Genomic DNA, 14,005 nt, shown 5'->3' on the forward strand with positions numbered 1-14,005 from the left:
GGGGGGGAGAGAGAGCGGGGGGGGGGAAGAGAGAGCGGGGGGGAGAGAGAGCGGGGGGGAGAGAGAGCGAGCGGGGGGGGAGAGAGAGCGGGGGGGGGGGAAGAGGAAGCGGGGGGGGGGGGAGAGAGGGGGGAGCTTGGGGGAGAGAGAGAGCGGGGGGGGGGGTGAGAGAGAGCGGGGGGGGGGGGAGAGAGAGCGGGGGGGGGGGGGGAGAGAGAGCGGGGGGGGAGAGAGAGAGCGGGGGGGGAGAGAGAGCGGGGGGGGGGAGAGAGAGAGCGGGGGGGAGAGAGAGCGGGGGGGAGAGAGAGCGGTGGGGAGAGAGAGCGGGGGGGGAGAGAGAGAGCGGGGGGGGGGAGAGAGAGCGGGGGGGGGAGAGAGAGCGGGGGGGGGAGAGAGAGCGGGGGGGGGGAGAGAGAGCGGGGGGGGGAGAGAGAGCGGGGGGGGGAAGAGAGAGCGGGGGGGGGAGAGAGAGCGGGGGGGGGGGGGAGAGAGAGCGGGGGGGGGGGGGAGAGGAAGCGGGGGGGGGGAGAGAGGGGGGGGGAGAGAGAGAGCGGGGGGGGGGGGGGGGGGGAGAGAGCAGGGAGGGAAGAGAGCGTGGGGGGGGGGGGGAAGAGAGAACGGGGGGGGGGGGGGGAGCGGAGGGAAGAGAGAGGGGGGGGTCGGGTCGGGGAACAGGAGCACGGGTCGGGTCAGTCGCGGGTGGGGGAGGAGACCGGGTCTCGGGTCGGGGGGTGGAGGAGCGGGTGTCGGGTCGGGGCGAGGAACGGGTGTCGGGTCTGGTCGGCGGGTGGAGCGGGTGTCTGGTCGGCGGGGGGGGGGGGGGGGGAGGAGAGAGAGAGAGCGGGGGGGGGGGGGGGGGAAGAGAGCGGGGGGGGGGGGAGAGAGAGCGGGGGGGGGGGGGGGGGGGGAGAGAGAGCAGGGGGGGGGGGGGGGGGGGGAAAGAGAGCGGGGGGGGGCGGAGAGAGAAGCGGGGGGGGGGGGGGGAGAGCGGGGGGGGGAGAGCGGGGGGGGAGAGAGAGAGAGAGCAGGGGGGGGGAGAGAGAGAGCAGGGAGGGAAGAGAGAGCGGGGGGGGTGGGGGGGGGAGCGGGGGTCGGGTCGGGTGGGGGGGTCGGAGTGGGTGTCTGGTCGGCGGGGGGGGGGGGGGGGGTGTCTGGTCGGCAAGGGGGGGGGCGGTTGTCGGGTCTGGTCGGGCGGGGAGCAGGAGCTGGCCGTGGGAGGAGCCTCATTCACGCAACCCCAGTGAGGCCATACAGCCAGGGCTAGGGGCTGCGTGCTTCGGGCCCCTCCCACACAGTTCGGCGCCTGGAGCTACTGCACTTGCGTGCCGACTGTAGCGTGCATGTGCAGAGGTCCCGGCACTGTTTTCAGCGCCGGGACCTGGCTCCGCCCCCCCCACAGCTCGTGCTGGCTGCGCCGAGTGCCAGAAGACCTGTAAGTAGGTGGAGAATACCGAGGATTTTTTTAGGCGCCGTTTTATGCGCGAAAAACGCGCGCCCAGCTCGGAGGGGCGCCCAGCTCGGAGGGACACCCGTTTTTTTTCTTGTGGAAACTTGGGCCCATTAATTGGTGTGCAAAAGCAGCCCAAAATAGCTGATTTTCAAATTTTTTTCTCCTCCTTGCAAAAGGTTCCCCTCACGGCATTATTCAGACCACGAGTTCACCGTGTGAGAAACTCCATGTCTAAATCTGTATTCTCACATTCTGAAATGCATAGGCTTCGAGTATCACCACATTGTCCTTAATACCATCAGCAGTGTTTTTCAAAGTCAATCTATTCAAGTACAAGCAATCTCAAACATCCTGGAAATTTCAACATGGAAAAGAATTTACTAAGTGGATAGCCCATATGAGCACAATGTTTTGCTAAACTGTATGCAACTGCTACGAATTTGCTCCTATAATGTAGAATAAAATTTTCCACTGGACCGTACAGTAGTATTATAGGAAACTCGCATCTTGGTGCGATTGACTCGATCATTGGCATCCTGAAATCCAACTTTACACATTCCAAAGCATGAATAGATATGAATGTTTAGGTTTATTCATTAATCTCCGATATGTTTGATGACTACGTAATGATCAATTTAGCCTCTTACTTTATTTTGTGGAGGTTTAATGTTTTACAAAATAAAACTAATAGTTACCAATTTTCTCTGAAATTATCCTGTTTTTTTAAAGTCCTATTTTCTTCTGCTAATTTTTTCCCTGTTTTTGTTGCGAAAGATTAAAAACTAAAAAAAAAAACAGAAAAATGGGTTTTTAAAATCAGCAATAAATCTGACTTTAAAAGATCCTTAAACATGTGTTACAATTTACTCACTTAGCTTTATTTCTTTTTGATGTTTATCCACTTTCTCTGTTAAAGGCAATGACTCATGTTGACTCGAGCCCAAATGTCAGATTTAAAATTGTGACCCAATGGAAAAATGTAATAACGACAGCTGTTTTTGTCCTCGATACTATTGAACAGGCATTCAGATGTACCCACAACGACCTCTAGTGTTCAAAATGAAAAGCAATTTCTCAGACACCTACTACAGTATTTTTAAAAAAATCATTGTTTTAACAGCATAAACCAGTGCCAACACCCACCAGTCCATGTTATAGATCATATTTTTCAGGCAATATTTAGACATTTCAGCTTTAGGTGCAAACGTATAACACGTGTTCGATAATTGTGCTCATCAAGAGCAGGGTGAAGGCATACTAAAATAAGGCAAATTGACACATTGGAATCAATATGTACTAATCCTGTCCTGCTGCCTTCAAAATCAATGGGACACAAGAGTAAGCAGCCATTGGTGGAGATCGAAGCATGTGGAGAAAGATACTACAGGCCAGTTTACATAATAGACAGGATGAAGGGATGAGGAAGGCACTTGGTTCGTCCATCCAGAAAAAAAATATGGTCTCCATTACATTATCTAACTTTTATTTCTCCCATTCCCGACCTGGAAGTCTACTCCACATGTTGATCACTGAAGTAATACTTCAATGACATCAGTTTTAAATTTATCTTTTGCCAGTTTGATCTTGTCTCTTCCCCAAATGCATCAGCCCCACTCTACTAGTTAAATTGTTTGAGGCAATAATTCAGGATTTAACTTTTCTATATCATTTACTGTATACACCGTGCCTCCATGAGGTGCCTTTTCAGTTGCCTCCTTTTCAGTCTTTCCTCATAACTCACTCTGACTCTGTAGATCAGTTTTTCTGGCTCTTCTCTTCACTACCTCCAGACCTGAAGGGTTCCTTCGTGTCTCGATGTGGTCTTTCCATTGCACTGTGCAATTTAAACTCAACTTCCTCCAACTTGTATTGAATTTCTTTGGTTAGATAGGCATTCCATTTGCTTTGCTGATAGCTGAGCTAAGTGATTTCATCTAGAATCAGCTCCTATTCTAACAATTGGTGGGGCGCATTTAATGTTTTTACAGCCCAGGTTTTGAAACTGGAGTTTGAAGATCTTTGGAGGTTTTGAGATGACTTTAGTGGATCCAGAAGGTTATCAGATTTCTGCCCAAAGCCAGCATGCCAGACTGAAGAAGCCACCAAAGACACCTAAAGGAATAGCAAGCCGAGAAAGAAACCTTGCCAACTGGTAAAAACATAATTTACATTCTGCATCTTTTGCACTCAGCGGTGCTTTGAGTTTGTGATCAAGAAAGGCTTCATTTGCCTTTCTGCACAGGTTTTGACAAGCATCTCTTGTGGAAGCCCAGGCCTCTGCAGCAGAAGAAATGCAGGGACCAGGGCAAATATGGATGAGTAGCCAAAAGGCACCAAAAGAACAGGCCCGAAGAAGTCCCCAGAGAAGCCTAAAAATGCAAGCCACAAACAAGTGAGGCCAACACCAGAAGTCATCTATTTTATGTACAGTTGCCAGCACTTCTCAACCATTCCCGAGTATATCTACATCTCACACAAACTCTAATACACCTCAACCATGGATAAATGCAAGGGAGAACTCAGGAATCTGCAAGATAATCAGATTTTTTTCTCAATCTAGAACATTCATTAACTTGTTTTTTTCCTGTATTTGTTGACTTCCGAGTGCAGTGCTTATACGCCTGTATACTAATAATACAAAAAAGTTTTTGGTCATGATTACACCGGTTCCTTTTGCACGCTGGCATTGTCTTCCAGAAGTTTATTTTTATTCACTCAGGATGTCTACCTAATTGGCAAGGCCGGTATTTATCGCCTATCCATACCTGCCCCGAGAAGGTAATGGTGAGCCATCTTCTTGAAGGTACTCCCACAATGGTGAAAGCACTCCCACAATGCTTTTAGGCAAGGATTTCCAGGATTAAAAGAGGTTCACTAAGAGTACGTTCATTTTATGCAGCTCCCCCCCAACACAAAATCGCTTTAAAACCATTGTCTTAATTACACTCGTCTCTGATCTCCAACAATCAGAAAAAGAATTAGGATTTAGGATACGTGATCCAAAAACGGCAGAAGATTGGGCCTTTATTATCACAGCTTGTTCAAAAATATAAATGATCTACACTGCAATGTGAACTCTGTGAGTTTTGTCTTTTGTAGCTCAGCACATCAATTATATTGCAGCTAACTGGCTTACCGACAGGAGTCTCCAGGTAACAGAACGAACTTCTCTTGGAACACCCGACCAGCTGTACTTTCTTAGTTCTTCTGTAAATAAGCGAGAGAGAAATTAACTTATAATCGTTCTCTACCTCCCTAGCCAATACTAACCTTCGCAAGTTCAAATAAATAGTGCAGCAGGGAAGGAGCCCACACACCCTTTTGAAAAAAAAAGTGCTTTCCCTTGAAATTATTCTAATTATTCATTTTCCCACATCAGATGAATTTCATCAGGGAACATGAAGCAAGCCTGCTTCCAGTGCTCTGTTCCACTGAACTCGGCAAAAACTCAAATTTGGCAAAAAAAATGTTCTGGATTTGAAAACACCAATAATTAACATTTTATTTGTCATTAACCATTTGGAGAATTAAATGAGCATTTATTTTCTTGTACATGCTCTGTGGTCTTTCATGTTCTCGTAATTCTGCTGCATTTCTACAAATTACTGCTCAGCACAATTTCAATTGATAGAAAAATGAAGGTAGATCTATGAATAAGGATACCTCTCTGAAACAGCTTTGTCTCTCTCCTCTCCCAATTTTTTTAGAATACCATCAGTTCTAAATCAAGATCACATTCATGCTTTTGACTGTTGCTGAGTGCAGATAAACAAATGGAACATCCATTTGTTCCTCCAATGTGACTTGGTGAATGAGTGAAAGTGACAGGATATTGAGGAGAATAAGGGCAGAAATCCACTCTGGTGATTCCACAGTAGAAAGCAAGAGTAGAACTGTATTGTGGTTGCATAACACCAGAGTGTTGTGCAGTGTTACACAGAGCTAAAACCAAAAAACTAAAAACATGTTTAACATTTTCCCTGTGAGCAGTGCCAAATAATGTGTGTACTTTTATCCCATCCGTATCCTAACCCATCACTAGTCCTCTGCCTTCCTGCTCTCCTACTGCATACAACAATTTAATCTCTTTTGGACAAGGCCACAGCTCTACTCTCTGGCTCTCTCAGCATTTTTCAAAAGGCCCATCGAGACACCCACCGCAGCCTCCTTACAAGCAGAAAGCCCATCCTCCTCTTTCGCCAACCAGCATGTCCATTGGGGGCTAACTTAACCAACCACCTCCCTGTTCAGCTCATCCTACCCACCACTGCCCCTTGGACTTGCCAGCAGATCAATAATCTGCCTTTCCATCTAGAATGTCAACCAAACTCACAAACAAAACTCCTGGCATTTATGACTTTCGTGTGGATGATTGCAGTTACATCCTGGCTTTGACTAAATCTCTTGGATGGCAACACCTTGTCCCTTACCGAAGCATCCTGCCTGGTTATACTTTCCGCCACATGCCTTGCCTAAACCATCAGGGTGTCAGTGTGGCCCGAATCACCAAATCTCATCGAGGACTCGTCCCTACTCCTCTGGCTCATTCTTCAAGCACCTCATCTCATTTGATCCTACTCACCTCTCTAAATCCTTGCTGTCTATGACTCTCCCCAGGCCCATCACGAGTTTCTCCCCAAGAGATCCACCCTCTGATGCTACACTGAGCGATGCCTTATCCTCATGGATTTCAATCTCTGTCTCAGCTACCCCTTGCCTCTCTGAATTCACTGCCTCTGTCCTCCCCAAGCTCTTCTTCCTTACTAACCCATATTCATGACCACCCCATCAACCTTGCCAACTGCCATGGCCTCAACCATTGACAAGGCTGTCTCTGACCACTTCCGAGTATGCCTCACCATTCCTGGAAAAAGCTTTCCCGAAGTCTTACAACTGCACTTTCAAACTCCCAACTGCCTAGTCTTTGACGCTTCATTCACCACAATATTTCTGAAACCAGCTGCTTTTGTCCCCAGCAAAAGCTTTACTCTCACCTATCATTCCCCTTGGTATGCACACCCCACCCCGCAGCTGCCCCCTCAAGTCCAAGGTGTACAAACTTGAGCGTTCTTGGTGCATAAGTGGCTGAGCTAACAATTACCAGATCTGCCTGGACCACATCTAACACTATTGAGCTTTACTCTCTTCTATCAAAATCATCCACTACTCCACAATCAATTTCGTACAAAGATATCCCACAGATTTTTGCCACTAGCAACCATCTCCTTAAATCCTTCTCTCCTGCCCTCCAACAAGTGTGAGGAGCTCATGGATTTCTTGGGTCACCAAAATGAGACCATCCATAAGGCTGTTCACAACTTTGGCATCATATGTGACCCTGAATTGAACTTCCAGACCCATATCCTCCCCATCAAAAAGATTGCTTACTTCCAACTCCATATCATCCACCTCCACCGCTACTTCAGCCCATCTGTCACTGAAACCCTCAATCAAGCCTCCGCTGCCTCCAAATTCAACTGCTCAGAGAATCATCTTCCATCCTTCATAAGTTTCAGCTCATCCAAAATTCTGTTCCAAGTATCCTATCCTGCAACAATTCAGCACACCAAACACACCTATCCTTGTTGACTTTCATTAGCTCCTGTCCTCCCACCACCCACCCGACCCAAATGCCTCAAATTTAAAATTGTCCTTCACGTGCTTAAATCCATTTATGCCATTGTCCATTGCTTTTTCTGTAACTTCCTGCAGACCTAAAATCCCGCCAAACTCTCTGGGGCCGAAATTCAGCTTCCCAATTAGGCCGGTTACTACCAGAACGCGGCAGCCATGCAATGGTGTTGAATGGCCGCCGATTTTTTGTCGAAAAGCCGGCACTCACGAAATTCTCCTCGGTGGTTTTTCCCGTGGTCCCCACTTCCGCCCTGCTGCTATTGAACCCTCCTGAGTGCATCATCAAAGCGCGCACCGCCGATCTCCTGCCTTACAAAATTTTGTGGCCGCCTCGAGGTGCCAGACAGCTTTTTCTGTCGGTGCACTGTGTTTGCAGTGTGTGTAAAGTGGCGGTGCTGCCTCCATTAAAGGGGAGGGCACACTGCCGCGGCCGCCATTTATTGTTTTTTGTTGGTAGACTGCCAGGTCGGCCCAACAATTATGCCCCCGGGTTCGGCCGGGCAATAGAAAATAGGTGCAGGAGTAAGCCATTCGGCCCTTCGATCCTGCACCACCATTCGATAAGATCATGGCTGATCATTCCCTCAGTACCCCTTTCCTGCTTTCTCTCCATACCCCCTGATCCCCTTAGGCGTAAGAGCCATATCTAACTCCCTCTTGTATATAGCCAATGAACTGGCATCAACAACTCTCTGCGGCAGGGAATTCCAAAAGTTAACAACTCTCTGAGTGAAGAAGTTTCTCCTCATCTCAGTCCTAAATGGCCTACCCCTTATCCGAAGACTGTGTCCCCTGGTTCTGGACTTCCCCAACATCGGGAACAATCTACCCACATCTAACCTGTCCCGTCCCGTCAGAATCTTGTATGTTTCTATGAGATCCTCTCTCATCCTTCTAAACTCCAATGTATAAAGGCCCAGTTGATCCCATCTCTGCTCATATGTCAGTCCAGCCATCCCGGGAATCAGTCTGGTGAACCTTCGCTGCACTCCCTCAATAGCAAGACGTCCTTTTTCAGATTAGGAGACCAAAACCGAACACAATATTCCAGGTGAGGCCTCACCAAGGCCCTGTACAACTGCAGTAAGAACTCCATGCTCCTATTCTCAAATCCCCTAGCTATGAAGGCCAACATACCATTTGCCGCCTTCACTGCCTGCTGAACCTGTACGCCAACTTTCAATGACTGATGAACCAGGTCTCGTTGCACCTCCCCTTTTCCTAATCTGCCACCATTCAGATAATATTCTGTCTTCGCGTTTTTGCCCCCAAAGTGGATAAGCTCACATTTATCTACATTATACTGCATCTGCCATGCATTTGCCCACTCACCTAACCTGTCTAAGTAACCCTACAGCCTCTTAGTGTCCCCCTCACAGCTGACACCACCACCCAGTTTAGTGTCATCTGCAAACTTGGAAATATTACACTCAATTCCTTCATCCAAATCATTGATGTATATTGTAAAGAGCTGGAGTCCCAGCACTGAGCCCTGCGGCACTCCACTAGTCACTGCCTGCCATTCTGAAAAGAATCTGTTTATCCCGACTCTCTGCTTCCTGTCTGCCAACCAGTTCTCTATCCACATCAGTATATTACCCCCAATACCATCTGCTTTGATGTTGCACACCAATCTCTTGTGTGGGACCTTGTCAAAAGCCTTTTGAAAGTCTAAATACACCACATCCACTGGTTCTCCCTTGTTCACTCTACTAGTCACATCCTCAAAAAATTCCAGAAGGTTTGTCAAGCATGATTTCCCCTTCATAAATCCATGCTGACTTGGACCGGATCCTGTCACTGCTTTCCAAATGCGCTGCTATTTCATCTTTAATAATTGATTCCAACATTTTCCCCACAACTAATGTCAGGCTAACTGGTCTATAATTACCCACTTGCTCTCTCCCTCCCTTTTTAAAAAGTGGTGTTACATTAGCTACCCTCCAGTCCATAGGAACTGATCCAGAGTTGATAGACTGTTGGAAAATGATCACCAATGCATCCACTATATCTAGGGCCACTTCCTTAAGTACTCTGAGATGCAGACTATCAGGCCTCGGGGATTTATTGGCCTTAAATCCCAACAATTTCCCTAACACAATTTCCCCTCTAATAAGGATATCCTTCAGTTCCTGCTTCTCACTAGACCCTCGGTCCCCTCGTATTTCTGGGAGGTTATTTGTGTCTTCCTTCGTGAAGACAGAACCAAAGTATTTGTTCAATTGGTCTGCCATTTCTTTGTTCTCCATTATAAATTCACCTGATTCAACTGCAAGGGACTTACGTTTGTCTTCACTAATCTTTTTCTTTTCACATTTCTATAGAAGCTTTTATGTTACCGGCAAGCTTCTTCTCGTACTCTATTTTCCCCCTCTTAATTAAACCCTTTGTCCTCCTCTGCTGAATTCTAAATTTCTCCCAGTCCTCAGGTTTGCTGCTTTTTCTGGCCAATTTATATGCCTCTTCCTTGGATTTAACACTATTCTGAATTTCCCTTGTTAGCCACGGTTGAGCCACCTACCCAGTTTTATTTTTACTCCAGACAGGGATGTGAAATTGCTGAAGTTCATCCATGTGATCTTTAAATGTTTGCCATTGCCTATCCACCGTCAACCCTTTAAGTATCATTTGCCAGTCTATTCTAGCCAATTCATGCCTCAAACCATCGAAGTTACCTTTCCTTAAGTTCAGGACCCTAATTTCTGAATTAACTGAGTCACTCTCCATCCGAATAAAGAATTCTACCATGTTATGGTCACTCTTCCCCAAGGGGTCTTGCACAACAAGATTGCTAATTAGTCCTTTCTCATTACACATCACCCAGTCTTGGATAGCCAGCTCCTGGTTGATTCCTCGACATATTGGTCTAGAAAACCATCTCTAATACAGTCCAAAAAATCCTCCCCCACCGCATTGCTACCAATTCGGTTCGCCCAATCAATATGTAGATTAAAGTCACCCATGATAACTGCTGTACCTTTATTGCATGCATCCCTAATTTCTTGTTTGATGCTGTCCCCAACTTTACTACTACTGTTTGGTGGTCTGTACACACCTCCCACTATCATTTTCTGCCCCTTGGTATTCCGCAGCTCCACCCATACCGATTCCACATCATCCAAGCTAATGTCCTTTCTTACTATTGCATTAATTTCCTCTTTAACCAGCAATGCCACCCCTCCTCCTTTTCCTTTCTGTCTATCCTTCCTAAATGTTGAATACCCCTGGATGTTGAGTTCCCAGCCTTGGTCACCCTGGAGCCATGTCTCCGTTATGCCAATTACATCATACTCGTTAACTGCTATCTGCGCAGTTAATTCATCCACCATATTCCGAATATTCCTCGCATTGAGGCACAGAGCCTTCAGGCTAGTCTTTCTAACACACTTTGCCCCTTTAGAATTTTGGTGTAATGTAGCCCTTTTTGCTTTTTGCCTTTTACCTTAGGTTTCTCTGCCCTCCACTTTTACTTTTCTTCTTTCTATCTTTTGCTTTTGCCCCCGTTCGGTTTGTAGTGGTCCCACCTCCCCCAGAACAGGTTCCAATGTCCCAGGAACTTGAATCCCTCCCTCCTGCACCACTCCTCAAGCCACATATTCATCTGAGCTATCCTGCGATTCCTACTCTGACTAGCACGTGGCACTGGTAGCAATCCTGAGATTACTACTTTTGAGGTGCTACTTTTTAAATTTAGTTCCTAGTTCCCTAAATTCGTCTTGTAGGACCTCATCCCTTTTTTTTTAAACCTATATTGTTGGTACCTATATGCACCACAACAACTGGCTGTTCAATCTCCCTTTTCAGAATGCCCTGGACCCGCTCCGAGATATCCTTGACCCTTGCACCAGGGAGGCAACATACCATCCTGGAGTCTCGGTTGCGGCCGCAGAAACGTCTATCTATTCCCCTTACAATTGAATCACCTATCACTATAGCTCTCCCACTCTTTTTCCTGCCCTCCTGTGCAGCAGAACCACCCATGGTGCCATGAACTTGGCTGCTGCTGCCCTTTAGCACCCTCTCTTGGGTGCTAGGTCATTGGCCCGGTCGAAACGCTCCCAGTGTCCCAGTGGACCTAACTAAAATAATCACAGAGCTCACAGCGCCCCTCCCCTTTAAGTGAAGGGGAGAGACGTGATAACGCACCAGCGTGATGACATCATCAGCACTACATGGATGACTGACAGCGGCGGACACGCTCTCTCCGTCTCACTTCCGCCCCCATTATGAACAACGTGCCACGTGCTAGTCAGAGTAGGAATCACAGGATAGCTCAGATGAATACCTGGCTTGAGGAGTGGAAGGGAGGGATTCAAATTCCTGGGACATTGGAACCGGTTCTGAGGGAGGTGGGACCAGTACAAACCGGACGGTCTGCACCTGGGCAGGACCGGAACCAATGTCCGAGGGGGAATGTTTGCAAGTTCTGTTGGGGAGGGGTTAAACTAATATGGCAGGGGGATGGGAACCTATGCAGGGAAAGAGAGGGAAGTAGAATGGGGGCAGAAGCAAAAGATAGAAAGTAGTAAAAGTAAAAGTGGAGGGCAGAGAAACCCAAGGCAAGATCAAAAAGGGCCACATTGTAGCAAAATTCTAAAAGGGCAAATTGTGTTAAAAAGACAAGCCTGAAAGCTCTGTGCCTCAATGCGAGGAGTATTCGTAATAAGCTGGATGAATTAACTGCACAGGCAGCAATTAATGAATATGATATAATTGGCATTACGGAGACATGGCTCCAGGGTGACCAAGATTGGGAACTCAACATCCAGGGGTATTCAGGAAGGATAGACAGAAAGGAAAAGGAGGTGGGGTATCGTTGCTGGTTAAAGAGGAAATTAACGCAATAGTAAAGAAGGACATTAGCTTGGATGATGTGGAATCTGCATGGGTGGAGCTGCGGAATATCAAAGGGCAGAAAACGCTCATAGGATTTGTGTACAGACCACCAAGCAGTAGTAGTGAGATTGGGGACAGCATCAAACAACAAATTAGGGATGCATGCAATAAAGGTACAGCAGTCATCATGGGTGACTTTAATCTACATATAGATTGGGATAACCAAACTGGTAGCAATACGGTGGAGGAGGATTTCCTGGAGTGTATTAGGGATGGTTTTCTGGACCAATGTGTCAAGGAACCAACTAGAGGACTGGCCATCCTAGACTGGGTGATGTGTAATGAGAAAGGACTAAATAGTAATCTTGTTGTGCGAGGCCCCTTGGGGAAGAATGACCATAATATGGTAGAATTCTTTATTAAGATGGAGAGTGACACAGTTAATTCAGAGACTAGGGTCCTGAACTTAAGGAAAGGGTAACTTCGATGGTATGAGACGTGAATTGGCTAGAATAGACTGTCAAATGATACTTAAAGGGTTGATGGTGGATAGGCAAAGGCAAACATTTAAAGATCACATAATTGTACATCCCTGTGTGGAGTAAAAATAAAGCAGGGAAGGTGGCTCAACCGTGGCTAACAAGGGAAATTAAGGAGAGTGTTAAATCCAAGGAAGAGGCATATAAATTGTCCAGAAAAAGCAGCAAACCTGAGGACTGGGAGAAATTTAGTATTCAGCAGAGGAGGACAAAGGGTTTGATTAGGAGGGGGGAAATAGAGTATGAGGGGAAGTTTGCCGGTAACATAAAAACTGACTGCAAATAGATATGTGAAGAGAAAAAGATTAATGAAGACAAACGTAGGTCCCTTGCAGTCAGATTCAGGTGAATTTATAATGGGGAGCAAAGAAATGGCAAACCAGTTGAACAAATACTTTGGTTCTGTCTTCACGAAGGAAGACACAAATAACCTTCCGGAAGTACTAGGGGACCGAGGGTTTAGTGAGGAGGAGGAACTGAAGGATATCCTTATTAGGCGGGAAATTGTGTTCGGGAAATTGATGGGATTGAAAGCCAATAAATCCCCGGAGCCTGATAGTCTGCATCCCAGGGTACTTAAGAAAATGGCCCTAGATATAGTGGATGCATTGGTGATCATTTTTCAACAGTCTATCGACTCTGGATCTGTTCCTATGGACTGGAGGGTAGCTAATGTAACACCACTTCTTTAAAAAAGGAGGGAGAGAGAAAACGGGTAATTATAGACGGGTTAGCCTGACATTAGTAGTGGGGAAAATGTTGGAATCAATTATGAAATATGAAATAACAGCGCATTTGGAAAGTAGTGACAGGATCGATCCAAGTCAACATGGATTTATGAAAGGGAAATCATGCTCGACAAATCTTGTGCAATTTTTTGAGGATGTAATGAGTCGAGTGGACAAGGGAGAACCAGTGGATGTGGTGTATTTGGAATTTCAAAAGGCTTTTGACAAGGTCCCACACAAGAGATTGGTATGCAAAATCAAAGCACATGGTATTGGGGGTAATGTACTGACGTGGATAGAGAACTGGCTGGCAGACAGGAAGCAGAGTGTCGGGATAAACGGGTCCTTTTCAGAATGGCAGGCAGTGACTAGTGGGGTGCCGCAAGGTTCAGTGCTGGGACCCCAGCTATTTACAATATACATTAATGATTTGGATGAAGGAATTGAGTGTAATATCTCCAAGTTTGCAGATGACACTAAACTGGGTGGTGGTGTGAGCTGTGAGGAGGACAGTACGATGCTGCAGGGTGACTTGGACAGGTTAGGTGAGTGGGTAAATGCATGGCAGATGCAGTATAATGTGGATAAATGTGAGCTTATCTACTTTGGGGGCAAAAACACGAAGGCAGATTATCTGAATGGCGACAGATTAGGAAAAGGGGAGGTGCAACGAGACTCAGGTTTCATGGTTCATCAGTCATTGAAAGTTGGCATGCAGGTACAGCAGGCGGTGAAGGCGGCAAATGGTATGTTGGCCTTCATAGCTAGGGATTTTGAGTATCGGAGCAGGGAAGTCTTACTGCAGTTGTACAGGGTCT

The 14,005-nt window shown here is 46.9% G+C and overlaps 1 protein-coding gene across 3 annotated transcripts in view; it reads right to left on the bottom strand.

The window, feature by feature from the left end:
- The window catches only part of LOC139227872 (TBC1 domain family member 22B-like), a 498,740-nt gene that overhangs the window by 369,661 nt on the left and 115,074 nt on the right, over positions 1-14,005 (bottom strand). For all 3 annotated transcript variants that reach the window (XM_070858968.1, XM_070858967.1, XM_070858966.1), the window contains one exon: positions 4,587-4,657. In XM_070858968.1, the coding sequence (XP_070715069.1) occupies positions 4,587-4,657 (71 nt within the window). The remainder of the gene's footprint in view (positions 1-4,586; positions 4,658-14,005) is intronic.

The sequence above is a fragment of the Pristiophorus japonicus genome, chromosome 17 (assembly GCF_044704955.1).
Source record: "Pristiophorus japonicus isolate sPriJap1 chromosome 17, sPriJap1.hap1, whole genome shotgun sequence".
NCBI lineage: Eukaryota > Metazoa > Chordata > Chondrichthyes > Pristiophoridae > Pristiophorus > Pristiophorus japonicus.